This window comes from Oncorhynchus tshawytscha, linkage group LG06 (genome assembly GCF_018296145.1).
Source record: "Oncorhynchus tshawytscha isolate Ot180627B linkage group LG06, Otsh_v2.0, whole genome shotgun sequence".
In the NCBI taxonomy this organism is placed as follows: Eukaryota; Metazoa; Chordata; class Actinopteri; order Salmoniformes; family Salmonidae; genus Oncorhynchus; species Oncorhynchus tshawytscha.
Genome location: NC_056434.1, coordinates 76,450,552 through 76,478,293, shown reverse-complemented (window position 1 = coordinate 76,478,293; position 27,742 = coordinate 76,450,552). Strand labels below are relative to the sequence as shown.

Below are 27,742 nucleotides of genomic sequence, written 5' to 3'. Positions count from 1 at the left end.
AAATACTTAGGTGTCTGGTTAGACTGTAAACTCTCCTTCCAGACCCATATCAAACATCTCCAATCCAAAGTTAAATCTAGAATTCGCTTCCTATTTCGCAACAAAGCATCCTTCACTCATGCTGCCAAACATACCCTTGTAAAACTGACCATCCTACCAATCCTCGACTTTGGCGATGTCATTTACAAAATAGCCTCCAATACCCTACTCAACAAATTGGATGCAGTCTATCACAGTGCAATCCGTTTTGTCTCCAAAGCCCCATATACTACCCACCATTGCGACCTGTACGCTCTCGTTGGCTGGCCCTCGCTTCATACTCGTCGCCAAACCCACTGGCTCCATGTCATCTACAAGACCCTGCTAGGTAAAGTCCCCCCTTATCTCAGCTCGCTGGTCACCATAGCATCTCCCACCTGTAGCACACGCTCTAGCAGGTATATCTCTCTAGTCACCCCCAAAACCAATTCTTTCTTTGGCCGCCTCTCCTTCCAGTTCTCTGCTGCCAATGACTGGAACGAACTACAAAAATCTCTGAAACTGGAAACACTTATCTCCCTCACTAGCTTTAAGCACCAACTGTCAGAGCAGCTAACAGATTACTGCACCTGTACATAGCCCACCTATAATTTAGCCCAAACAACTACCTCTTTCCCAACTGTATTTAATTTTGATTTATTTATTTATTTTGCTCCTTTGCACCCCATTATTTTTATTTATACTTTGCACATTCTTCCATTGCAAAACTACCATTCCAGTGTTTTACTTGCTATATTGTATTTACTTTGCCACCATGGCCTTTTTTGCCTTTACCTCCCTTCTCCCCTCATTTGCTCACATTGTATATAGACTTGTTTATACTGTATTATTGACTGTATGTTTGTTTTACTCCATGTGTAACTCTGTGTCGTTGTATCTGTCGAACTGCTTTGCTTTATCTTGGCCAGGTCGCAATTGTAAATGAGAACTTTTTCTCAACTTGCCTACCTGGTTAAATAAAGGTAAAATAAAAAAATAAAAAATAAATAAATTCTTGTTCTGAGAAAGGAAGGCTATTCCATGCGAGAAATTGCCAAGAAACTGAAGATCACGTACAACGCTGTGTACTACTCCCTTCACAGAACAGCGCAAACCGGCTTTAACCAGAATAGAAAGAGGAGTGGAAGGCCCCGGTGCACAACTGAGCAAGAGGACAAGTACATTAGAGTATCTAGTTTGAGAAACAGACGCCTCACAAGTCCTCAACTGGCAGCTTCATTAAATAGTACTCGCAAAACACCAGTCTCAACGTCAACAGTGAAGAGGCGACTCTGGGATGCTGAACTTCTAGGCAGAGTTGCAAAGAAAAAGCCAATTCTCAGACTGGCCAATAAAAATAAAAGATTAATATGGGCAAAAGAACATAGACTTTGGACAGAGGAACTCTGCCTAGAAGGCCAGCATCCCGAAGATGCCTCTTCCCAGATGTTAAGACTGGTGTTTTTTCAAACTCTGTAGTAGACAAACCAGTTTAAAATCTATAGGTTTATCAATTAAGAGCAGTCGAATTAAGTAATAGTAAAATGTATTTTAACAAATGAGAAGAGAATCATATCAAAAGTAAAAGAGAGCATTGCATTGTGAAAGGCAATTAATTCATATGAACATGTATTGCAATGTAAAACGTGGATTTCTAGATGAAACACTGATTCCGTTTGGTGAAATGACTGTGATTTTGTGTGTTGCACTTAAGCAATTGAAAATGTTCTTAGAGTTTTGATGATCTGTTTTGAATTTTGTACTAAGAGTTGTGAAAATATACCACAAACTTGTGAAGAATTGCACCAAAGTGTAACAGTATACCTTTAGTCCGCCCCCTCGCCGGGCTCGAACCAGGGATCCTCTGCACACATCAACAGTCACCCTCAAAGCATCGTTACCTATCGCTCCACATTCCAGGTGAAGCTGGTTGAGAGAATACAAAGACTGTGCAAAGCTGTCATCAAGGCAAAGGGTGGCTACTTTGAAGAATATAAAATATATTTTCATTTGTTTAACGCTTTTTTTGTTACCTCATGATTCCATATCAAATCAAATCAAATCAAATCAATTTTTTTTATTTGTCACATACACATGGTTAGCAGATGTTAATGCGAGTGTAGCGAAATGCTTGTGCTTCTAGTTCCGACAATGCAGTAATAACCAACAAGTAATCTAACTAACAATTCCAAAACTACTGTCTTATACACAGTGTAAGGGGATAAAGAATATGTACATAAGGATATATGAATGAGTGATGGTACAGAGCAGCATAGGCAAGATACAGTAGCTGATATCGAGTACAGTATCGTTGTTGTTGGTAATCAAGCCTACCACTGTTGTGTCGTCCGCAAACTTGATGATTGAGTTGGAGGCGTGCGTGGCCACGCAGTCGTGGGTGAACAGGGAGTACAGGAGAGGGCTCAGAACGCACCCTTGTGGGGCCCCAGTGTTGAGGATCAGCGGGGAGGAGATGTTGTTGCCTACCCTCACCACCTGGGGGCGGCCCGTCAGGAAGTCCAGTACCCAGTTGCACAGGGCGGGGTCGAGACCCAGGGTCTCGAGCTTGATGACGAGCTTGGAGGGTACTATGGTGTTGAATGCCGAGCTGTAGTCGATGAACAGCATTCTCACATAGGTATTCCTCTTGTCCAGATGGGTTAGGGCAGTGTGCAGTGTGGTTGAGATTGCATCGTCTGTGGACCTATTTGGGCGGTAAGCAAATTGGAGTGGGTCTAGGGTGTCAGGTAGGGTGGAGGTGATATGGTCCTTGACTAGTCTCTCAAAGCACTTCATGATGACGGATGTGAGTGCTACGGGGCGGTAGTCGTTTAGCTCAGTTACCTTAGCTTTCTTGGGAACAGGAACAATGGTGGCCCTCTTGAAGCATGTGGGAACAGCAGACTGGTATAGGGATTGATTGAATATGTCCGTAAACACACCGGCCAGCTGGTCTGCGCATGCTCTGAGGGCGCGGCTGGGGATGCCGTCTGGGCCGTATGTGTTACTTCATAGTTTTGATGTCTTCACTATTATTCTACAATGTAGAAAATAGTAAAAATAAAGAAACTATTGAATGTGACCAGGTGTGTCAACTTTTGACTGGTACTTTAGGCCTAGTGATTAACATTATACTAGCTTAAATGATTGGACATTAATGCTCTGGACAGTATAACGTGTGAATGGTGAGATATTTGGCAAAACATTTTCAAGCAGGTAGAGAACCTAAATGGACAATGAGTTTCATCACAGCTTGTTTCTATTTGGAGATGTTCAAGGGGTTAAAATGGCCCCTTGTTTAAAAATGTGCCTAGTCACCACTACTGCCTGTGAAATATTTTTTGTCCTATATATAGAATGTATATGAATAAGCATAACCTACAGTACATTTTGAAAGTATTCTGTCCTGTTGACTTTTTCCACATTTTTGTTACGCTACAACCTTATTCTTAAATTGATTAACCCCCCCATCAATCCACACACAATACCCCATAATGACAAGGCAAAAAAAAGGTATCTGCAGAGATGTTTGATTGGGTTCAAGTCTGGGCTCTGGCTGGGCCACTCAAGGACATTCAGAGACTTATCCCGAAGCCACTCCTGCATTGTCTTGGCTGTGTACTTAGAGTTGTTGTCCTGTTGGAAGATGAACCTTCACCCCAGTCTGAGGTGCTGAGCTCTCTGAAGTAGGTATTCATCAAAGACCTCTCTGTACCTTGCTCTCTGTACCTTCATCTTAACCTCGATCCTGACTAGTCTACCGGTCCCTGGTGCTGAAAAACATCTCATCAGTATGATACTGCCACCACCATGCTTCACCGTAGGGATGGTGCCTGGTTTCCTCCAGACGTGACGCTTGGCATTCAGGCCAAAGAGTACAATCTTTAAAAAAAAAACGTTTTTATTTATTTAACCAGGTAGGCCAGTTGAGAACAAGTTCTCATTTATAACTGTGATCTGGAAAAGATAAAGCAAAGCAGTTCGACAAAAACAATAACACAGAGTTACACATGGGATAAACAAACATACAGTCAATAACACAGTAGAAAAATCTATTTACAGTGTGTTAAAATGTAGTTAGATTAGGGATGTAAGGCAATAAATAGGCCATAGTTGTCACACGGGACTAGGTGGGTGAAGGAATCAGACGCAGAGAGTTGCACTGTGCAAAAGTACTCTTTACTTCGGCACACAAAATGATAAGCCCAACAATACAGGGCGCCAAGTTCAGAAAATAAATCCACCTCTACCTAAAACGCACACACGTAACATAAAGACAATCCCGCACAAAACAAGGGTGGGTCAACCTACTAAAAACGTCATGACAATAGCAACAACAAAAAATAATAAGATATGGGGATGAGGTAGTTTGGTGTGCTATTTACAGATGGGCTGTGTACAGGTACAGTGATCGGTAAGCTGCTCTGACAGCTGATGCTTAAAGTTAGAGAGGGAGATATGAGTCTCCATCTTCAGTGATTATTGCAATTCATTCCAGTCATTGGCAGCAGAGAACTGGAAGGAAAGGCGGCCAGAGTAGGTGTTGGCTTTGGGAATGACCAGTGAAATATACCTGCTGGAGCACGTGCTACGGGTGGGTGCTTCTATGGTGACCAGTGAGTTGAGATAAGGCGGGGCTTTACCTAGCAAAGATTTATAGATGATCTGGGGCCAGTGGGTTTGGCGACAAATATGTGCGAGGGCCAGCCAATGGGAACATACAGGTCGCAGTGGTGGGTAGTATATTGGGCTTTGGTGACAAAACGGATGGCACTGTGATAGACTACATCCAATTTGCTGAGTAGAGCGTTGGAGGCTATTTTGTAAATGACATCGCCGAAGTCAAGGGTTGGTAGGATAGTCAGTTTTACGAGGGTATGTTTGGCAGCATGAGTTAAGGTGTCTATGTTGTGAAATTGGAAGCTGATTCTAGATTTAATTTTGGATTGGAGATAATTAATGTGAGTCTGGAAGGAGAGTTTACAGTCTAACCAGAAACCTAGGTATTTGTAGTTTTCCACATATTCTGTCAGAACCGTCCAGAGTAGTGATGCTGATCGGGCAGGCGGGTGCGGACAGCAATCGGTTGAAGAGCATGCATTTAGTTTTACTAGAATTGAAAAGTAGTTGGAGGCCACGGAAAGAGTGTTGTATGGCATTGAAGCTTGTTTGGAGGTTAGTTAACACAGTGTCCAAAGAAGGGCCAGATGTATACAGAATGGTGTCATCTGCGTAGAGGTCGATCAGAGAATCACCAGCAGCAAAAGTGACATCATTGATATATACAGAGAAAAAGACTCTGCCCGAGAATTGAACCCTGTGGTACCCCCATAGAAACTGCAAGAGGTCCGGAGAACAGGCCCTCTGATTTGACACACTGAACTCTATCTGAGAAGTAGTTGGTGAACCAGGCGAGCCAGTCATTTGAGAAACCAAGGCTATTGAGTCTGCCGATAAGAATTCGGTGATTGACAGAGTCGAAAGCCTTGGCCAGGTCGATGAAGACGGCTGCACATTTCTGTCTTTTATCGATGGAGGCTATGATATCGTTTAGGACCTTGAGCGTGGCTGAGGTGCACCCATGACCAGTTTGGAAACCAGAGTGCATAGTGAAGAGGGTACGGTGGGATTCGAAATGGTCGGTGATCTGTTTGTCAACTTGGCTTTCGAAGACCTTAGAAAGGCAGGGCTGATATAGGTCTATGGCAGTTTGGGTCTAGAGTGTCTCCCCCTTTGAAGAGGAGGATGACCGCGGCAGCTTTCCAATCTTTGGGAATCTCAGACGATACGAAAGAAAGGTTGAACAGGCTAGTAATAGGGTTTGCAACAATTTCAGCAGATAATTTTAGAAAGAGTCCAGATTGTCTAGACCAGCTGATTTGTAGGGATCCAGATTTTGCCGCTCTTTCAGAACATCAGCTTTCTGGATTTGGGTGAAGGAGAAGCGCGGGAGGGGGGCGTGGGCAAGTTGCTGCGGCAGGTGCAGAGCTGTTGGCCGGGGTATGGGTAGCCAGGTGGAAAGCATGGCCAGCCTTAGGAAAATGCTTATTGAGATTTTCGATTATCGTACATTTATCGGTGATGACAGTGTTTCCTAGCCTCAGTGCAGTGGGCAGCTGGGAGAAGGCGCTCTTATTCTCCATGGACTTTACAGTGTCCCAAAACATTTTGGAATTAGTGTTACATTATGCAAATTTCTGTTTGAAAAAGCTAGCCTTAGCTTCCCTAACTGACTGTGTATATTGGTTCCTGACTTCCCTGAAAAGTTGCATATTGCGGGGGCTATTCGATGCTAATGCAGTATGCCACAGGATGTTTTTGTGCTGGTCAAGGCCAGTCAAGTCTGGGGTGAAGCAAGGGCTATATCTGTTCTTAGTTCTACATTTTTTGAATGGGCATGCTTATTTAAGATCGTGAGGAAAACACTTTTTAAAAGCAACCAGGCATCCTCTACTGACGGGATGAGGTAAATATCCTTCCAAGATATCCGGGCCAGGTCGATTAGAAAGACCTGCTCGTTGAAGGGTTTTAGGGAGCATTTGACAGTGATGAGGGGTGGTCGTTTGACCGCAGATCCATTACGGACACAGGCAATGAGGCAGTGATCGCTGAGGTCCTGGTTGAAGACAGCAGAGGTGTATTTAGAGGGAAAGTTGGTCAGAATGATATCTATGAGGGTGCCCATGGTTACGGATTTGGGGTTGTACCTGGTAGGTTCCTTGATAATTTGTTTGAGATTGCGGGCCTAGCTTAGATTGTAGGACGGCCGGGGTGTTAAGCATATCCCAGTTTAGGTCACCTAACAGTACGAACTCTGAAGATAGATGGGGGGCAATCAATTCACATATGGTGTCCAGATTACAGCTAGGGGCTGAGGGGCGTCTATAGCAAGCCGCAACGGTGAGAGACTTATTTCTGGAAAGGTGTATTTTTAAAGCTCAAATTGTTTGGGCACAGACCTGGATAGTATGACAGAACTCTGCGGGCTATTTCTGCAGTAGATTGCAACTCCGCCCCCTTTGGCAGTTCTATCTTGTCAGAAAATGTTGTAATTGGGGATGGAAATGTCAGAATTTTTGGTGGCCTTCCTAAGCCAGGAATCTTGGTTTCATCAGACCAGAGAATCGTGTTTCTCATGGTCTTAAGAGTCCTTAGGTGCCTTCTGGCAATCTCCAAGCACACTGTCATGTGTCTTTTACTGAGGAGTGGCTTCCGTCTGGGCCCCTCTACCATAAAGGCCTGATTGGTGTCGTGCTGCAGAGATGGTTGTCATTCTAGAAGGTTCTCCCATCTCCACAGAGGAACTCTGGAGCTCTGTCAGAGTGGGCATCAGGTTTTTGGTCAACTCCCTGACCAAGGCCCTTCTCCCCTGATTGCTCAGTTTGGTCAAGAAGCCAGCTCTAGGAAGAGTCTTGGTGGTTCCAAACTTCTTCTATTTAATAATGATGGCCACTGTGTTCTTGGGCACCTTCAATGCTGCAGACATTTTTTGGTACCCTTCCGCAGATCTGTGCCTCAACACAAGCCTGTCTCGGAGCTTTACAAACAATTCCTTTGACATGGCTTGGTTTCTGCTCTGACATGCACTGTCAACTGTGGGACATTTTATATAGACAGATGTATGTCTTTCCAAATCATGTCCAGTCAATTGAATTTACCACAGGTGGATTCCAATCAAGTTGTAGAAACTTCTCAATGATGATCAGTGGAAACAGGATGCACCTAAGCTCAATTTCGAGTCTCATAGCAAAGGGTCTGAATACCTATGTAAATAAGGTATTTCTGTTTTTATATTTTATACATTTGTCTAAACCTGTTTTCACTTTGTCATTTTGCGGTATTGTGTGTAGATTGATTAGGAACATTTTTAATTTAATCAATTTTAAAATAACGCTGTAACGTAAGAAAATGTGGAAGAAGTCTAGGGGCCTGAATACTTTCTGAATGCACCGTATGTGTAAGGTTATGAATAAAGGGCAAACCGATTACTGAGGATAGTAAATAGAGGATTGCGGAAAGTCTCTTTGAACGGGTGAACTAAAATTGGGGGTGGAGTAGCGAGATGATGGGTAGAGTGATGAGTTAATAAAAATAGAGGCAACCAAAACAATAGTAGATACTCTGTGATAATAGTGAAGCCTTCTTATTGCTAAAGCAAAGTTAACTATTTTTGGGGGGGTCATTTTTTTCAATGTTTATGGAACCGGTTCCATAGGTTATGTCATACACTCATTGTGTACAGGATTTTGCTTCAATGTTATTGTCTTGGCGTCTATGTTCTGTGTTACTAAAAGTAGGCAACAGAGTCAAGGTTCATTCATAAAACGTGAGGCATTTATTGTATGCATTGCAATTTTGAACTCTAAAAAGGGGTTTATTTTGTGTAAAAGGAACCCACAGTATTGTGATTACATTGTTATTACCAACTCTAAACATTCTATTCATTCCAAAAACAAAAAGGGCTCATGAAAACAGAAGAGTAAATAAGCCAAGATACTGTGAGAACCTCTTGTATTGATGTACTAAAATAATTACACCCTTACATATGCCTAACACTTAGAATGTTATATGGCAGGGTTCCCCAACTGGCGGCCCGTGGTTGTATTTGGCCCCCAAGTTCCCGGAAATTTCTCGGGGGAATAGCCCTAGCCCACACCCTCCGATCCAACAGGTCCCAGACATGCTCAATGGGATTGAGATCCCGGCTCTTCGCTGGTCATGGCAGAACACTGACATTCCTGTCTTGCAGCGAATCACGCACAGAACGGGCAGTATGGCCGGTGGCATTATCATGCTGGAGGTTCATGTCAGGATGAGCCTGCAGGAGGGGTACCACATGAGGGAGGAGGATGTCTTGAGATTGCCTGCAATGACAACAAGCTCAGTCCAATGATGCTGTGACACATCACCCCAGACCATGACGGACCCTCCACCTCCAAATTGATCCCGCTCCAGAGTACAGGCCTCAGTGTAACGCTCATTCCTTCGACGATAAATGCGAATCCGACCATCACCCCTTGTGAGACAAAACCACGACTTGTCAGTGAAGAGCACTTTTTGCCAGCCCTGTCTGGTCCAGCGATGGTGGGTTTGTGCCCATAGGCGACGTTGCCGGTGATGTCTGGTGAGGACAACCAGCCTTACAACCTACAAGCCCTCAGTCCAGCCTCTCTCAGCCTATTACGAACAGTCAGGAGTGATGGAGGGATTGTACATTCCTGGTGTACCTCGGGCAGTTGTTGTTGCCATCCTGTACCTGTCCCGCAGGTGTGATGTTTAGATGTACCGATCCTGTGAAGGTGTTGTTACACGTGGTCTGCCACTGCCACTGCCACTGCGAGGAAGATCAGCTGTCCATCCTGCCTTCCTGTAGCGCTGTCCTAGGTGTCTCAGTACGAATATTGCAATTTATTTATTGAGCAGGGACCCTGGGCATCTTTCTTTTGGTGTTTTTCCAGAGTCAGAAGAAAAGACTCTTTAGTGTCCTAGATTGTCATAACTGTGACCTTAATTGCCTACCATCTGTAAGCTGCTAGTGTCTTAATGACGTTCCACAGGTGCATGTCCATTGGAAACAGTATTTAAATTCTTTACAATGAAGATCTGTGAAGTTATTTGGATTTTTACTAATTATCTTTGAAAGGCAGGGTCCTGAAAAAGGGACGTTTCTTTTTTTGCTGAGTTTATATGGCCTTATATGGCCTACTGCACTTCGTGAATACAATGGTCGTATAAAATAAAGTCGTGTTTCAAGCGTGGTCACAACGTCCTCTGGCGGTTCCACCGAGAACTTGAGCACGAGAGAGACAGAGCAAACGTGGGCAACTTTCAGACGATTAATTGGTATCACACACTCAAATACATAACTCCATTTTCCCTCTATAAAAGAAAAATACAATCCAGCCTAAATATGGCCACTATTCAACCAAAGGGTTATTGTCTTTGGTTCAACTATTGAATAAGGTAGGCTAGCTATATCAATAGGCTATCACAGAAAAATATCATTCAAGTTTAATCCACAGAGTATGTAGCCTGTGGTTTATTCCTAGATTTAGCCTGTGGTTTATTCCTAATTACGCTTTCTCAAAAGAAGATGTCACTTCGTATCCAAGACATCTGACTTTTGGGTTTAGCGAGTCCGGAAAGACGTGACGTCATGAACACTTCAAAATGGCTACTGGTTGTGGTATTAGTGCTGCTGACTGGTACATAGGGATTGCATTAATCTGTTACAGCACAGGCCCGATTGAAATGTTATTTTGACCAAACGTTCCTCAAAACATTATGCTGTTTTTGTGGGTCTGCCAGAATCAAAACGACAGACTACAAAACATGGTCACGCTCTCAAAGAACAACGAAGACTGGGAGCTCAGACGTCCGAGAGGGCGACGCTGCAGGATTTTATGTCCGAAGCTGTAACTAGCTTCGCGGAGGGTACATGAAATGGAAACAGCAGAACATGGAGATGTGGTTCTTGTTTTGCCCGTCGATGTCAACGAAAATGAAGAGGCAGGTAAATCTTACGGTTCACATGCCGACTGTAATATAATAGCAACCTCTCGCCCATTGATCGACAACGGAAGCCGAGTATGCGCGGCGGATGAGGGTCAAACGGGGAAAGGTTATGTTTATATAGCCAGCAATGGGAAGAGTCCAATCGTTGAATGTGTCGTGTTACCATCGCAGAACGTCCGAGTTGGGAATACAATAATGCGGGATTTGGTTGCAGACTGTCTCCCCATTCAGATGCATGAAAGCTGTGTAATTTCAAACCTGTGCAACGACCCACCGCACCCGAACGACCACAGATTTAATGGATTTACTGAGTCATCGGTTCAGCTAATGGTCGGGTCGGAAACTGACGGAGGGGGGAACGGGGGGCCCTTTTCCTGCTCAGACACAGCCGCAAGCGCCTACAGACACGAGGAGGGGAACGGAATGTTACTGCAGCTGGCTCGTGTTTCACAGCGGGGAAAACTGGATTATGAGGGGGAGACTCAAGATTCCAACTCGGGTACACTGAACGAAGGGGATTCTAATATGGAGCCAGGGCCACAGCCGCCATCTCTCTCTCCATTGTCATGTAGGCCTATAGACAACCGTCAACAGAATGACACTTTCACAGACTCTGTTGATGTGGACATGAAGATGGCCAATGGGGATATGGATTGTTATTTATCAAATGATGATTGGTCTACAGATGTGGATACTGATTATTGTAGCCAGATGGACACATGCAACCGACTGCTATGCCAAGGACTTGACTGCTCTGTCATGGAAGTAAATGGTGGCCTGCATACTGTAAACACTGAAGCTACATGTGATTTGGATGCTGTTTCCTCAGAAAGAACCACAAATGTTCCATTTGACGTCGTCGTGGTGCATGCTTCTAATCTGCAGCTCCAAAACATCCAGTCATCACCTGCATTATGTGAGAGAAACAGCGGGGGGTTGAGGCATGGCAGCCCAGTGGGAGCTCCCCCGGCAGCTGCCAAGCCCCCCGATGCAGCGAGTAGTGTTCCGGACTCTGAGGGTGTCCCTTCAGAATCGAGTGCCAAACGCCCGTCTCCCTCTCTGTCAACACTTTCTGAAAACACCAACAGTCCAAACACAGAACCCAGCATGAGAGAGGATTTGAGAGAGTGCAGTCTCCCAGCTAGGCCTCTCAGCCTCAGGACTAACCCAAACATCACAGTCTCTCTCAGCTGTGATGCCACCCCTCTCAGCCCGGAGGATGGGGACATGTTATTTGGAGATGAGGGGGGTGCGGACTGCTCTAGAAACACTTATGATGTCGGTCGTCGTCAAAGTGCTCCAGAGAAACTCCCCGACGGGTCGACAGTTCTGTCCTCTTCTAAGAAGTTTGGAATCTCAGATTTTTTCACCAGGTAATATGAAAAGCGTAACCATCACTGCACTTGCTCACACACACACACTCCCTCACCACCACTACAACAAACCCACGCATACACGTGTTGGGAAACATCTTATTTGGGAATGCTATATGTTGAATTACCATAGTGAGCATGTGTTGAGAGTAGTAATGGATATTAGTCAGTTATTGTGGTAATAAAGGATATGGTAGACTAAGCAATAGTTAAGCGAGGCCCATCTCCTTAGGGATTAGACTTCTGATGGCATCCACAGTGCCATTTATAGTTAATGAGACTGATGGGCTACCCTACAAGCAGCCAACTACCCTATTCCAGCAGCTCATTACTGTAGCTGGTTATCCATAATGACCATGTTTTGTAGTGACTCTGCCCATACTGTAGGGTTGTAAAATTCTGGTAACTTCCCCCAAATAACTGGTTTTCCAGAAATCCTGGTATGAGAATTCCTGGAATTATGAGGTGATGAGCAGGAAATCCTGTATTTCTGGAAAAATTATTTTTTGAAAGTTAATGGAGTTTTGCTATCCTAGGCCCATGCATAATTACTGAGAGCATCTATTCAAGCACCTGCATGCCTGGTTAATGTCATTGTTTATCTGGTGCGTCTTCATGTTCGTTACAGTGCAAGGCAGCAGACTGGAGAAAGCGATCACAACTCCTCATGATCATCATCCTGCTAATGTGGGTTTGACAGGAGGGTGGATGTGTAGCTTGTGAATGAAATTAGCCCATGTCGTCCAACTTCTACAGATGAACAGGTTGATGAAGCACAAGGCATCTGGGTCATTGTTTTGTGCCATTAAAGCAAAAATGCTTGAACAGCAAAGAGACTTTAAACTCAGGAAGCATTTTAATATCAGCTAGGATAAATGTAATCTGAAGCCTGACAGCTGGATAAGACATCCTGTACAACACAAGATCTACCTGTAACACTATTCCCTCCCTGCATTGACTTCATGAGATTTGCAGGCCTCTAGTTTCTCCTGCAGCCCAGGGTAATGTTGGAGAGAATTGCTGTGTTCTACCTCTTTATTGCCTGGATTTCATACTACAACAAGCAATGAGACTGCAGAGAAAATGTTTTCTATCTGTCTCAATCTCTCTGCTACCCTCCCGCCTACCCTACTCTCACCCCTATAAAAGTACTATACTATTGGAGCTGAATCAATTCAATTTCAGAGTATTGATTTTTGAGTTGCTTGCAATGCTGTGGAGACACACTCTTATTCTAGAAAGTCATCACTGCTAGGCCTAGCTATATAGGATAGGCCTTTGTAGCAGTTCTCCATTAAAGCTTATTATACACACGGCATAGTCCTCCTAAACTAAAATCTCCAAAGCAGTTTCTTGGTCCTGTATGCAGACCAGACCGTAACGAACTGAACCCCCTCCTTAACTTGTGAGAATGTTGTCTAATGACAGAGAGCTGCTTGTGACAGGTGCTGTGAGGAGTGTTGTGGCTGATCTCTGTGCTACTCAGCCCCACAGCCCCTAGATCTTTTATCTATGGCCCGGAGACATGGAACCTGTCATTTGGTGAGGCGCAGGGACAGGGTTCCTAGCTACAGTACTAGGTAAAGTTAGACCTCCGTTAGGCTACAGGCTGCGTAAGAAGCATCGCCACAGCACGTCGATACTGAGCTCAAAGGTTCTTGTGAGCACTGCACACACTCATAACTTGTGGTGTTGCTGGTACTGTGTGTCGTGCACTTCTTGACAGTCAAGGTTGCCATTTAGTCATTATGAGGAGGCATAGGCTAACACCTAGTAGTACTACGCTGAGCTAGCAACGAGCACTCAGCGGTTGTCAACGTCCTCATCCAACCAGAATCCATGTTTGCAGATGGAATTAACTTGTTTGTACCACACTGCTGATCACTTTGAAATGAATAACAAGTGATCTACGGCTCACTCTGTCCCACTGCCTGTGTGCACAACATTAGAGGAAATACTGGTTTGTGGTGCTGGATTCTTATGTTTGATTCCACTGAGGTGATTATGATGGCATGTTTGGGATGACGATGATGATCATAATCTTCAGGTGTTTGAGGATGCTAGATGAGGGACAGTGTCCTGGATCACTTTTGTATAAGAGTTATCACTGATGTACTGTATCCAACAATCCGTAGCAACACAAGACCTTTGGGAGGGTGCCTTTCTGAATTCCTTCACAACGAGGGAAGAACAAACATGGCTGTCCTGGCCCCCACTGTACCACACACTCACTCCACCCAGCAGACAGCCAGAAACTCTCTCATATCACTGCAGCTTCGCTGATGGCCCAACACGACTCTTCACACACTTACGGTACACAGGGCAGGATAAAAGCCTGGGAACCTCAGGGGACTGTGTGTTTGTGCGAGCATGTGTGTACATGTTATCTTTTCATTGCTCAACACCCTTCTTTCCATCCTCTACTTCCCTGAGATTTGTACCACCCTCTTCTACCATGTACATTTCCCTTCCAGATATATGTCTGTCTCCTCTTATTTTAAATATTTGTCACTCTCTCTCCTCCAGAAACCTGTTTTCTAGGAAGCCCAAAGAGCCAAAGCCACCTTCTCAGAATATTCCTGGGTGGAGGTTGTTTGGAAAGGTCCCCCTGAGGGAGAACACTACTAAAGATCCTAAAGACTCCTTCACCATCCAGCAGGTTAGTATCACTCTATATCGGACTCAACCACAACCCGTCGGACTCAACCACAACCTGTTTGAGTTCTACCCATAAAAATGAATGAAGATCAAGATATATTTGTGTTGGCCTGGTGTCATATAAATGATCTGGTATCCAAACTCTGGAACTCTTAACATTGTAGGAACTACCAACTCAAACTAATGGAATGGAAATGTCCATTTAATGTCTCTGTTGTGATGCTGCTGCTTCTGGTGGTGGTGTGTATGTCTGCAACAGGTGGGAATTGAGGCAAAGGGACAGGAGTGGGTGTCTGGATGAAAGGGCGGGGGTGTTATTGGTTGAACCACTAGTGGTGGTGGTGGGACGGTGTGTAGATGTCTCTCTGCTCTGCTGTTGCAGTCTGCAGCTGAGGCCCCAGCTGGCTACTCTGCCCCCCCAACCACACTTCTGCATGCTGTGTGGCGGTGTCTCTGACAGCTCACCCTCCCTACTCCTCACTGGCCCTCTTCCTCTGACTGCGCTGAGTGGGTTTGCATTCCTACCATGCTCACGTCAGGTGGGAATCTGAGCTGCTCTAAATGAGATTGAGACAGAGACACACTGGGTACTTGTTTACAGAAGCGGTCAACTGAGACTGAAGCTCAATGAATAATGATGAAGGCAAGAAGTAGGATGTTACACTTCGACTATTCCCATTCCACAACAAAGTAGTAAACTACAATATACTGACAGAAATACATCTGGTTTTTGTTTCATCAGGATCATAATCCAGACAGTTGAGCCCGACTCGACACCTAATCACAATCTCTTTAATCAAGGGCTATGGGATGCCTTTTTTCTAAATCTCATATTATTCACCATCTTTTTGCATGGAACTATAGAAAATATGTTTCGCCCATCAGACTACCAGATGTACATCTGCCTACCTGCTTCACATGACAATAGAAGCATTATCCATGACTACACTAACTGTGGGAGAGGGAGAACATCACGCATAGATGAACCAACTCCAGCGGGGTGTGGGTGATGAATGATAACTGTCTCATCCAGACTAACCTCATAAAAGATCTGTTGTCCTGTGGTTAACCCGGGTCTATGAATGAGTTTTTTTATCACACGTACGTACACACACAGTGCAGAAAAGGCCTAGGACAAAGTAGACACTATTAAGCCTACAGAATGTCCCTAGCCCTGACAGCCCTGCCTCCCATAGCCATTAGGCTGCCTTCTACAGGAGCAAAGATGGGCCGTAGTTGATGGATGAACACTGGTGTGTTATGTACAATAACTGGTCCATCCACACATAAAAGGAGTCATAGACTGTTCTCTGCTACCGCACGGCATGTGGTACCGATGCACCAAGTCTAAAACCAACAGGACCCTGGACAGCTTCTACCCCCAATCCATAAGACTGCTAAATAGTTAGTCCTGGTAGCTATTGGTTAACTATTTCACTGTCTGCATTGATCCCTTTTGCAATAACTCTTGACTCATCACACACGCTGCTGTTACAGTTTATTATCTATCCTGTTGCCTAAATCAAATCAAATGTATTTATATAGCCCTTCGTACATCAGCTGATATCTCAAAGTGCTGTACAGAAACCCAGCCTAAAACCCCAAACGGCAAGCAATGCAGGTGTAGAAGCACGGTGGCTAGGAAAAACTCCCTAGAAAGGCCAAAACCTAGGAAGAAACCTAGAGAGGAACCAGGCTATGTGGGGTGGCCAGTCCTCTTCTGGCTGTGCCGGGTGGAGATTATAACAGAACATGGCCAAGATGTTCAAATGTTCATAAATGACCAGCATGGTCGAATAATAATAAGGCAGAACAGTTGAAACTGGAGCAGCAGCACAGTCAGGTGGAAGTTGAAACTGGAGCAGCAGCATGGTCAGGTGGACTGGGGACAGCAAGGAGTCATCATGTCAGGTAGTCCTGGGGCATGGTCCTAGGGCTCAGGTCAGTTGAAACTGGAACAAATATAGTTCTAGTCACTTTTTCTTACCTATATGTACATATATACCTCAATTACCTCGTGCCCCTGCACATCGGACTCAGTACTGCTACCCTGTGTTTTTAGCCAAGTTATCATTACTCATTCCTCGTGTTATTAATATTTATTTATTATTTGATTTTTTTCTCTCTGCATTTTTGGCAAGGGCCCGTAAGTAAGCATTTCACTGTTACTCAACACCTGTTTACAAAGCATGGGACAATTTGATTTGATTGTAGACCACAGTGAAGAACAGCCTACATGTGGGTTTTAAACCTCATTGTAAACATGTTTTTGTCCCCTTGTTTCCTGTGTTTCTATGTAAAGGAGTACCCGGTGAAGGTTGGACCAGCTCCAGGTCCCCAGGTCCAGCTCTCTGCAGCGCGGCGGAAAAACCTGGAGTTTGAGCCGTTGTCTACCACAGCTCTGATACTAGAGGACAGGCCATCGTGAGTGTTTAAAAAAATAAATAAAAATCCTCTGGTTGGCTACTCCCTCGGTACACATCCCGTGTGTGATTGATTGTGTATAGTGCAGTGCCCTCATACAGGGGGATGGCCTGTTTTCCTGGAATGCACATTAATATTATCTAAACACCATGCACATGTAATTCCTGATACTCTGTATGGCCAGTGTGTATGCCCAAACCACACACCTCTCTGAAGGCATCCATCTCGTCCCCTCTGTTCAGGAACCTTCCTGCCAAGTCTGTTGAGGAGGCCATGCGTCACAAACAAGAGTATGACGAGATGGTGGCAGGAGCCAAGAGGAGAGGTATGTGCTAACCACAGTTTTAACTGTCTACACACACCCAGAGGGTGACTGTGCCTGTCAGGGAGCTGTCATCAACAACACCCAAAGGGGTGTGTCCTCTCACCGCTCCTCTATATCCTGTACACTGTTGATTGTCGTAGCCAGTAAGAGAACCGATCTTGAAGTTTGAGGATGACTCTGTAATAGTCCGTCTCCTTCATGCTAATGAAACTGCCCACAGCCTTGTTGTTGATGATTTAGTGCATTGGTGTGCCAGTGCATTCTTACAACTGAATGTGACAACCAAAGATTTAGTATGTGTATTGATTTCAGAACACTAAGGGCCAGGTGGTAGACACTATAGACAACTACAAGTATCTTGGCAAAATTATTGATAATACATTGAACTTTGAGTGTAACACTTATGTGTATGAAAGTCCAGCAGTGCATTTTCTGTCTCTGGAAACTGGCAAAGTTCCTGGTCGACAGGACCTTGATGACTGTTTTATAAGTCATACGTAGTCTGTATTAACATTTTCTATGATTTGCTGGTACGGCAACCTTGGTGTAAAAGCAAAACATATCTATCTAGAATAGTGAAAGTGGGCAGTAAGATGATGGGGAGTCCAGCAGAGGAGTCTGTCTGATCTGCACAACAGACAAGTGGTGAGGAAGACTGAATCCATCCTGTCTGACTGTGCCCACGCCCCCTACAGTTGCATAAAACATCAGTTGCATAAAACATCAAATCAAATGTACTTAAAGCCCTTTTTACATCTCTGCTTCCGAGTGGCGCAGCGGGCTAAGGTACTGCATCTCAGTCCCTGGTTCGAATCCAGGCTGTATCACATCCGGCCGTGATTGGGAGTCCCATAGGGCGGCGCACAATTGGCCCAGCGTCGTCCGGGATTGGCCGTTGTATTAAATAAGAATTTGTTCTTAACTGACTTGCCTAGTTAAGTAAAAAATAATAATAAAAGTGCTTATACAGAAGCCCAGCCTAAAACCCCAAACGACAAGCAATGCAGATTTAAGGATTTACCTTACAGAATAATGTTCCCTTACCTAAGGGAATTTTTTTAAGGGTGTTGCATAGAGCCGCTCAAACATTTCCTTAGGTAAGGGCATAACTTAAGGGTTTTATGGTACTTTGAGGGAATGTACGGCAGAAAGAGTCACTGGTTACTATGGAGGGGACCTGATTCACTGACTGAAGGTCTCATTGAAGAGATCACATTTATTATGCGATATCGAAAAATGGAACTTCTGCATTTTAAGAGGGGCGAAACGATACAGAATATAGTAACACGTGTTGTAGCTATGGATTGCGTACCTTCCATTGTTTATCTAAGTAGCTAGCTGCTGGACGTTTTCCTTCTGTAACTGGGGCAGATGAAAGCAACATTCACCTCCACAAATGCTGTTTACATTGAAATCCATACTGAATGAAGCCGTTAAGGGACCTCATGGGCACCCTTAACGGTTTCACTTAATTTAAGGGGGAAATTCTCCTTAAAAGGTTTAGTGCAACTGTGTTACAGTTAAGGAAACTTTAAGGGATAAGATAAGGGGGTGTTAACTTAAGTTTTATGCAACTGGCCCCAGGTCCTACTCTCTGGCTCCCAGTATAGAGCCCCACTGTTAAGACTAACAGGTACAAGCAGTCCTTAGCCCCTATGGCCATTGCCTTTTTAAATACTGGGAAGAGACTGATAGGCTAGGGATGAGGATGAGTATGACTGTGGTAATATGTTGCTGTTTTTTGTTTTTGTCAGCACGTTGATAATGTTGTTGACTGGATGATCACACAGCCGTCATACCGCTCAGGAAGGAGACTTGTTCTGTCTCCTAGAGATGAACGTACTTTGGTGCGAAAAGTGCAAATCAATCCCAGAACAACAGCAAAGGACCTTGTGAAGATGCTGGAGGAAACCGGTACAAAAGCATCTATATCCACAGTAAAATGAGTCCTATATCGACATAACCTGAAAGGCCGCTCAGCAAGGAAGAAGCCACTGCTCCAAAACCGACATAAAAAAGCCAGACTACGGTTTGCATCTGCACATGGGGACAAAGATCATACTTTTTGGAGAAATGTCCTCTGGTCTGATGAAACAGCAATGGAACAGTTTGGCCATAATGACCTTGTTATGTTTGGAGGAAAAAGGGGGAGGCTTGCCACCCGAAGAACACCATCCCAACTGTGAAGCACGGGGGTGGCAGCATCATGTTGTGGGGGTGCTTTGCTGCAGAAGGGACTGGTGCACTTCACAAAATAGATGACATCATGAGGGAGGACAATTATGTGGATATATTGAAGCAACATCTCAAGACATCAGTCAGGAAGTTAAAGCTTGGTTGCAAATGGGTCTTCCAAATGGACAATGACCCCAAGCATACTTCCAAAGTTTCTGCAAAATGGCTTAAGGACAACCAAGTCAAGGTATTGGAGTGGCCATCTCAAAGCCCTGACCTCAATTCTATAGAAAATGTGTGGGCAGAACTGAAAAAGCGTTTGTGAGCAAGGAGGCCTACAAACCTGAATCCTACACCAGCTCTGTCAGGAGGAGTGGGATAAAATTCACCCAACTTATTGTGGGAAACTTATGGAAGGCTACCCAAAATGTTTGACCCAAGTTAAACAATTAAAGGAAATGCTACCAAATACTAATTGAGTGTATGTAAACTTCTGACCCACTGGGAATGTGATGAAAGAAATTGAAGCTTAAATAAATCATTCTCTACTATTATTCTGAGATTTCACATTCTTAAAATAAAGTGGTGATCCTAACTGACCTAAAACAGAATTTTTACTAGGATTAAATGTCAGGAATTATGAAAAACTGTGTTTAAATGTATTTCGCTAAGGTGTGTGTATATACACTTCCGACTTCAACTGTATGTTGAATGTTGTTTTTATGCTCCTTTGCTGCCAAACCAATTGGGACCATGAAGTTGAAAATTGAACTTTAACACACACTTAGCCCATTCTCTCTCTTTTCTCTGTCAGAGCTGAAGGAGGCCCAGAAGAAGAAGCGTCAGATGAAGGAGAGGTTTAAACAGGAGGACAGCATCGCCAACGCCATGGTCATCTGGAACAATGACGTCCTGCCCAACTGGGACTGCATGTCAGTATTCCCTACACTGAGGGGATCAGTACTGTTTTAATGCCTTTTATCGTCCAGCACAAACACTTGATACTATATAATATATGCCATTTAGCAGACACTTTTATACAAAGCAAATTATTAATGCATGCATACATTTTACATATGGGTGGTCCTGGGAATCAAACACACCATTCTGGCATTGAAAGTGCCATGCTCTACCAACTGAGCTACAGCAGACATCTTGATTTGTCACAAATCATCCTCCTGAACATTATTTTCACTTAAAACAAATGACTACCAGAAGCTGAAATAGGTTGTGTTGTCAAATGTACATAGATCAGTGGAGGCTGCTGAGGGGAGGACAGCTCATAGTAATGGAACAGAATAAATTGAATGGTATCAAACACGTGGTTTTCATGTGTTTGAAAACATTCCATGCTCTCCATTCCAGCCATTATTCTGAGCCGTTGTCTCGGCAGCCTCCACTGCCATATAGACTAATACTCTACCATAGTTTTAACAAGGTTAAAGTTCCTCTGGAATGATAGACGTGTGTTGTGTCCCCTGGCAGGCGTAACACGCGTCGGGTCAGAGAGCTCTGGTGGCAGGGCCTTCCTCCCAGCGTCCGAGGACGAGTCTGGAGCCTGGCCATCGGCAACGAGCTCAACATCACCCCCGGTAAAAACACAACACTCTACTTAATGCTGTCTATCCAACCCCCCTCCGTTCTCACAGCCTGTTTGCTAATAATCACTGTTACAGCAGCTTTTAATGTATACAATCTAAGCAGTTGCCTACTATAACAATGACGGCCATCCTACCGCCCACATAGTCTGTTGAATGACCAGTAGCAGTATATAATCTGGATAAACTATAATTAACCACAGTATTGTTGATTGTGTCTGCTACTGTAGAGTTGTTTGAGATATTTCTGTCTCGGGCTAAGGAGAGGTGGAAGAGCTTCAGTGAGACCAGCTCTGAAAATGAGACCGAAGGTAGGTACCATGGCAACACAAAGACCTAGAGCAAGAATAAGCCCCATCATTATTTAAAACAAGTTAGAAACACATTTTGTGCTTTGTTTATTGATCATTATAAAAAAAGCTAATTGTATTTTTGCATGATTTTTTTTTCTCCAAAACAGACTCTGGATCATTGCAGGCGGATAGAGAGTCAAGTCTGGACCTGATAAAGCTGGACATCTCCAGGACCTTCCCCTCTCTCTTTATTTTTCAGAAGGTACAGTCAAATGTTTAGACACTTACTCATTCAGGGGTTTTTCTTTTTTTGTATTATTTTCTACATTGTAGAATAATAGTGAAGCCATTCAAACTATGAAATAACACTTGGAATCATGTAGTAACCAAAGAAGTGTTAAACAAATCAAAAATATATTTTAGATTTGAGATTCTTCATAGTAGCCACCTTTTGCCTTGACAGCTTTCCACTCTCTTGGCATTCTGTCAACCAGCTTCACCTGGAATGCTTTTCCGACAGTCTTGAAGGAGTTCCCACATATGCTGAGCACTTGTTGGCTGTTTTGCCTTCACTCTGGTCCAACTCATCCCAAACCATCTCAATTTGGTTGAGGTCGAGTGATTGTGGAGGACAGGTCATCTGATGCGGCACTCCATGACTCTCCTCCTTGGTCAAATAGCCCTTACACAGCCTGGAGGTTTGTTGGATCATTGTCCTGTTGAAAAACAAATAATAGTCCCACTAAGCGCAAACCGGATGGGATGGCATGTATCGCTGCATAATGCTGTGGCAGCCATGCTGGTTAAGTGTGCCTTGATTTCTAAATAAATCACAGACAGTGTCACCAGCAAAGCACCATCACACCACCACCCCCATGCTTCATGGGGGTAACCATACATGTGGAGATAGAACCAAAAATCTCACATTTGGACTGATCAGACCAAAGGACACCGGTCTAATGTCCATTGCTTGTGTTTCTTGGCCCAAGCAAGTCTTCTTTTTATTGGTGTCCTTTAGTAGTGGCTTCTTTGCAGCAATTTGACCATGAAGGCCTGATTCATGCAGTTTCCTCTGAACAGTTGATGTTGAGATGTGTCTCTTACTTGAACTCTGTGATGCATTTATTTGGTCTGTCATTTCTGAGGCTGGTAACTCTAATGAACTTATCCTCTGCAGCAGAGCTAACTCTGGGTCTTCCTTTCCTGTGGCGGTCCTCAATGCCAGTTTCATCATGGCGCATGATGGTTTTTGCGACTGCACTTGAAGAAACTTTAAACGTTCTTGAAATGTTCCGTATTGACTGACCTTCATGTATTAAAGTAATGATGGACTGTTGTTTCTCTTTGCTTATTTGAGCTGTTCTTGCCATAGTCCTATTTGGTAAAAGACCAAGTCCATATTATCTTCTGTATACCACCCCTACCTTGTCACAACACAACTGATTGACTCCAATGCATTAAGAAGGAAAGATATTCTACAAACAAACTTTTTACAAGGCACCTGTTAATAGAAATGCATTCCAGCTGCCTACCTCATGAAGCTGGTTGAGAGAATGCCAAGAATGTGCAGAGCTGTGGCTACTTTGAAGAATCTAGAATATATTTTTAACACTTTTTTTTTGGTTACTACATGATTCCATGTGTTTAATTTCATCGTTTTGATGTCTTCACTATTATTCTACAATGTTGAAAATAGTAAAAATAAAGAAAAGCCCTTGAATGAGTTGGTGTGTCCAAACTTTTGACTGGTACTGTAGGTCTCTCCTCTCATCACCAATACAGTACCTGATCTCAGAGGCTTGATATCTCTGTGGTTGTCACTATAAAACAGAACCCTCATACTGTCCATGGTTGTTTCTATCCCAGTGTTGTTGTGTGTGGAAGCTTTTGTTCTTCAATCTATTCTTCTCATTGTATTGCTGGATCTGCTGGTGTTGACATTGAATGTGCCACTGTTGTTTGGTCAGTGTTGGGTTTATTTGAACATCTTGGTACATATGCAAAAGCAATATAAACCTCAAGTAAAAAGACAAGACATTAATTTGACTAATACTCTCCCTATAGGGTGGGCCCTATCATGACCTCTTGCACAGTGTTCTGGGGGCGTACACGTGTTATAGACCAGACGTGGGCTATGTAAGTAGCAAACACTTCATTTTTCCTAGATAATTGTGTTTTCTCTCAATCCACGTTGACTAAATGTTTGTCCCGTGAACTGATTTCTCCCTACGTCTGCAATTTGAATTGGATTCTGTTCTTAATGGAACTGTTTATTTTGGTGAAAAATGAATTGAACTAAGACATGCGTTCCTTGTGTTTTCCAGGTCCAGGGGATGTCCTTCATCGCTGCAGTGCTAATCCTGAATCTGGAGGAAGCTGACGCCTTCATCGCCTTCGCCAACCTGCTCAACAAGCCCTGTCAGATGGCCTTCTTCAGAGTGGACCACGACCTGGTACTGACACACACACACCTTTTGTCCTGAGAGAATTAAGCAATAAGGCCTGAGGAGGTGTGGTATATGGCCAATATGTTCTTACGCTCAAAGCAACGTGGAGTGCCTGGACAGTCCTTAGCCGTGGTATATTGGCCATATATCACAAACCCCTGAGATGCCTTATTGCTATTATAAACTGGTTACCAATGTAATTAGAACAGTACAAATAAATGTTTTGTCATACCCATGGTATACGGTCTGATATAACACGGCTGTCAGCCAATCAGCATTCAGAGCTTGAAACACCCAGTTTATAATGCTGAATGAATAAATGTTATTTCCATGGTGTAAACCTTTTTTCCTCTTGTTTTCAGATGTTGAAATACTTCGCTGCTTTCGAGGTGTTCTTTGAAGAGAACCTCCCACGGCTGTTCAATCACTTTCAGATCAACAACCTCACCCCTGACCTTTATCTCATAGACTGGTGAGTGCAGGACAACATGACACTTCAGTGCTTCCCCTCTTTGAACTAAAGTAAAATGGTTCAAGACTTTGTCCATTTCTATTCATTGTCAGTTCATAAAGTGACCTTTGCATGTGCTTCGCTTCACCTCGCCAATGAGCCATTGTTGTCCTCTGTGTGTCTCGGTCCATTCCTGCAGGATCTTCACCCTGTACAGTAAGTCGTTGCCATTGGATGTGGCGTGTCGCGTGTGGGACGTGTTCTGTCGGGACGGGGAGGAGTGTCTGTTCCGGACAGGCCTGGGCATCCTGCGCCTCTACCAGGAGGTCCTACTGCAGATGGACTTCATCCATATGGCTCAGTTCCTTACCCGCCTGCCTGATGACATGGCCGCTGACAACCTGTTCAGCTGCATCACTGCCACACAGATGCTCAGCAGCAACCGCAAGTGGGGTCAGGTCAGTTAGACCCACTGTCTGATTCTATAGTCTGACCTGTGGAGCAGAAGTAAACTGGAATTCCAATTCAATATTTGAAAAGTGGGCATCTATTTAATGACTTATGAAGTGGGGCCTGCTGTGGATGGGTTTTATCAGTGCTAAGATGGGGTGGTGTCAGTGCTCTCCAAAGGCTTCCTTTCCCCTTCATCTTCCCTTCATGACCATGGATAGAGAGCAATAATAATGGCGTCTTTTTGTAGGCACTAACGGAGGCAAACTCCTCAATGACTTATCGGCCAAAGTCTATGGGGAAATTAATGGGTTTCTGGGATAAACTGAAAATAATGTCTGATGAACACAGGTTTAGGAGGTCTTATATGTTTTGGTTCTAGAGATAATCTTCATCAGCCAACGTCACATTTTGTGAATTTTTATGTGTGGATGTAATGAAAACAAGCACATAAAGGTGTCATGATTCATAAAGGTCATGTTAACTGACTGATATTATCTCAGAACAAATATATAAGATCTCCTAAGCTTGTGTTAACTTCAAACCATTTTTTTTGGGCTTTATCCCAAAACCCCATTCTATCCCCATTAATTTCCCCCATAGGGATAGCTGAACGAACCATGTGTAACTCATTTCCAATTTTTAGGTCTACAAGCTGGCGCGCTCTATAGGGGAGAGGACTCCTGGGTAGTTTTTTTTTTTTACCATGTTGCTTAATCTCTTATAGTCTTTAAATATTAGTGGTTAAGGAAGAAAACGGATGAGGAGAGGGAAGCTTGTATGTTTTTTGCTTTGTTTTTGTATCAACAGTACCTTCTGTTGGATATGTAGAACTACTCTATGTATTTAATTTTACATGTCCATATTTCCATTAGGTCTTCTCTGCATTGATGAAGGATGGCAGTAAGGAAATAGCCAACCACAGTCCGGCTCCAAGAAGCTAACAGTTTAGACACACGAACCCCACTACCCAATGTGTTTCTGAATCTGTGACACACGCACTTGGATTTCTTCTGGGGACTGTTGCTAAGGCAACAGGAATGCTTTGCTTGGTTATGAAATGGACACCAAATGGATGTAATACTGGGAGGTGGCAACACATCCCTACATATCTCCACACACACACACACACACACACACACACACACACACACACACACACAAAAAATGTCATCAGAAGTGTGACTGAAATGAATGTTGGTGCATCAGAGAACCATTAGCAACTATAAATGATGAAATCTGGTAGAAAATACTTTAGGCCGGGAGAGTTCTGTCCATGTTATTGTGCATACGGCAAGTGGCTATAAGGAGTTCCCAAAACTCCTATCAACACTCCATTGGTTTGCGTACACTACACACATTAAGTATATGTCCATTTTCATCCCTACATATCTCTCTACATGCACACACACACACTCACATAATAACAGCATTATAAACTGGCCTTAGGTGGACCATGAAACCACTGACTCACCCATATAGTCTGGTCAGAAATATGTTATACTTTCAGATTGTAAAGCTGTTAAATGTACTTGTCTCTCTTTGTTTTTAGGTTATACCAAATTTCTCCACGACTAAGTGTTTGTAAATATGAACTTAAACATATGTACCTATATTTGTATGTATTAATGTATGGTATGCACATACAGTATTTTCCTCGTGTTCACTAATTCAACAGGACCCTTGGCAAACGGTGATTCTGGAATAGGAAATACCAATGGTAAATCAAGGAGCGACTTGGTGAAATCTTTTGAAAAACTATTGAATCTGAGTGCTCTTAAGTTAGTTTAAAGGTCCAATGCAGCCATTTTGATCTCAATATCAAATCATTTCTGGGTAACAATGAAGTACCTTACTGTGATTGTTTTCAATTAAAATAGTAAAAAAAAAAACTAATAGCTTCTTAACAAAGAGCAATTTCTCGAGGAAGAATTTTGATAGCAGTCTCTGGGAGTGGTCTGAGTGAGGGGAAAACGGAATAGTAGCTGTTACTGGCAGAGGGGTTTGGAACTCTCTCTCTTATTGGTGTATTAACAAATTTACTGCTTAGTGATGTCACCAGGCAGGCCAAAACTCCATCCCACCAAAACAGGTTGACATTTCAGGCCTTCTTTTCAAACAGCTCCAACACTAAAAGGGCATTATCGTAATTATCACAACCTCGTAGTGTGGAAGCATATATAAAACACAGGCAAATCATGTTTTTTTTTTTTTGCTGCACTGGGCCTTTTAAATAAAGCCCTGAAGAGGGGGGATAATTTTGAAATAAAAGTGCAATATGAATCTCGAGGGCCACATGATGCAGTGTTTTTGGAGAAACATGTTTGAATAACCGCTTTATGTTGAGTTAAATCTACAGTTGGTGATGTCTGATAGTACAGTGCTTTGATTAAATATTTAGAAAGTAGTGGAGAAGGAGATCAACATTCTTGCAAGATGTTTGATTTATTTTAAGATTGACATTTGGTCTGTATGCATACTATTTAAGTTGTAGCATTGCTTCATGTAAAATAATCATTCCGCTTGTTTTTGTCCAATTTACAATTGTACAGTTTTCATATGCCTTACTGGTACTGTATATGTAATGTAAAAAAGATCTCTTTCGTAAATGGCCACTAGTTAAATGTGTAAATAAATATCTGGGCAACAGAATTGCTGTGTGGGGTTTGTTTTTCCTTATTTTTTTCTAAGTAAAACATTTTTGTAAGACACTACACTATCTGATCTAATTTATTTGAAAAAATTCCAAAACACAGTTAATTGCATTTTCTAATAATCATGTATGTGTCTGGTTACAGTTGCCAAGGAAATGGAAAAGCCATGCAAGTACAAGGTAAGGCAATTCTATGTAGGGGTTGGATACATCCACCAGGGGGAGTATAACATAAGAGCCTGCCAATGTCACTGAACATCCCCTGCATGACAAAAGTAAGAAGACCACTAGACTTTATCCACATTTTGTTACAGCCTGAATGTTCAATATAAAGTGTTCGCTGGCCTACACACAATACCGCG

The 27,742-nt window shown here is 43.4% G+C and overlaps 1 protein-coding gene across 1 annotated transcript; it reads left to right on the top strand.

The window, feature by feature from the left end:
• The first annotated feature begins 10,168 nt into the window (after positions 1-10,168).
• Positions 10,169-27,379, top strand: tbc1d12a (TBC1 domain family, member 12a). Its single transcript, XM_024425047.2, has 13 exons — positions 10,169-11,906; positions 14,433-14,565; positions 16,867-16,988; positions 17,231-17,313; positions 20,303-20,420; positions 20,974-21,080; positions 21,317-21,397; positions 21,547-21,641; positions 23,444-23,515; positions 23,704-23,832; positions 24,189-24,298; positions 24,477-24,735; positions 25,603-27,379. The coding sequence occupies exons 1-13, from the start codon at positions 10,462-10,464 to the stop codon at positions 25,669-25,671; spliced, it is 2,823 nt and encodes a 940-aa protein (XP_024280815.1). The 5' UTR covers positions 10,169-10,461; the 3' UTR covers positions 25,672-27,379.
• The last annotated feature ends 363 nt before the right edge of the window (positions 27,380-27,742 follow it).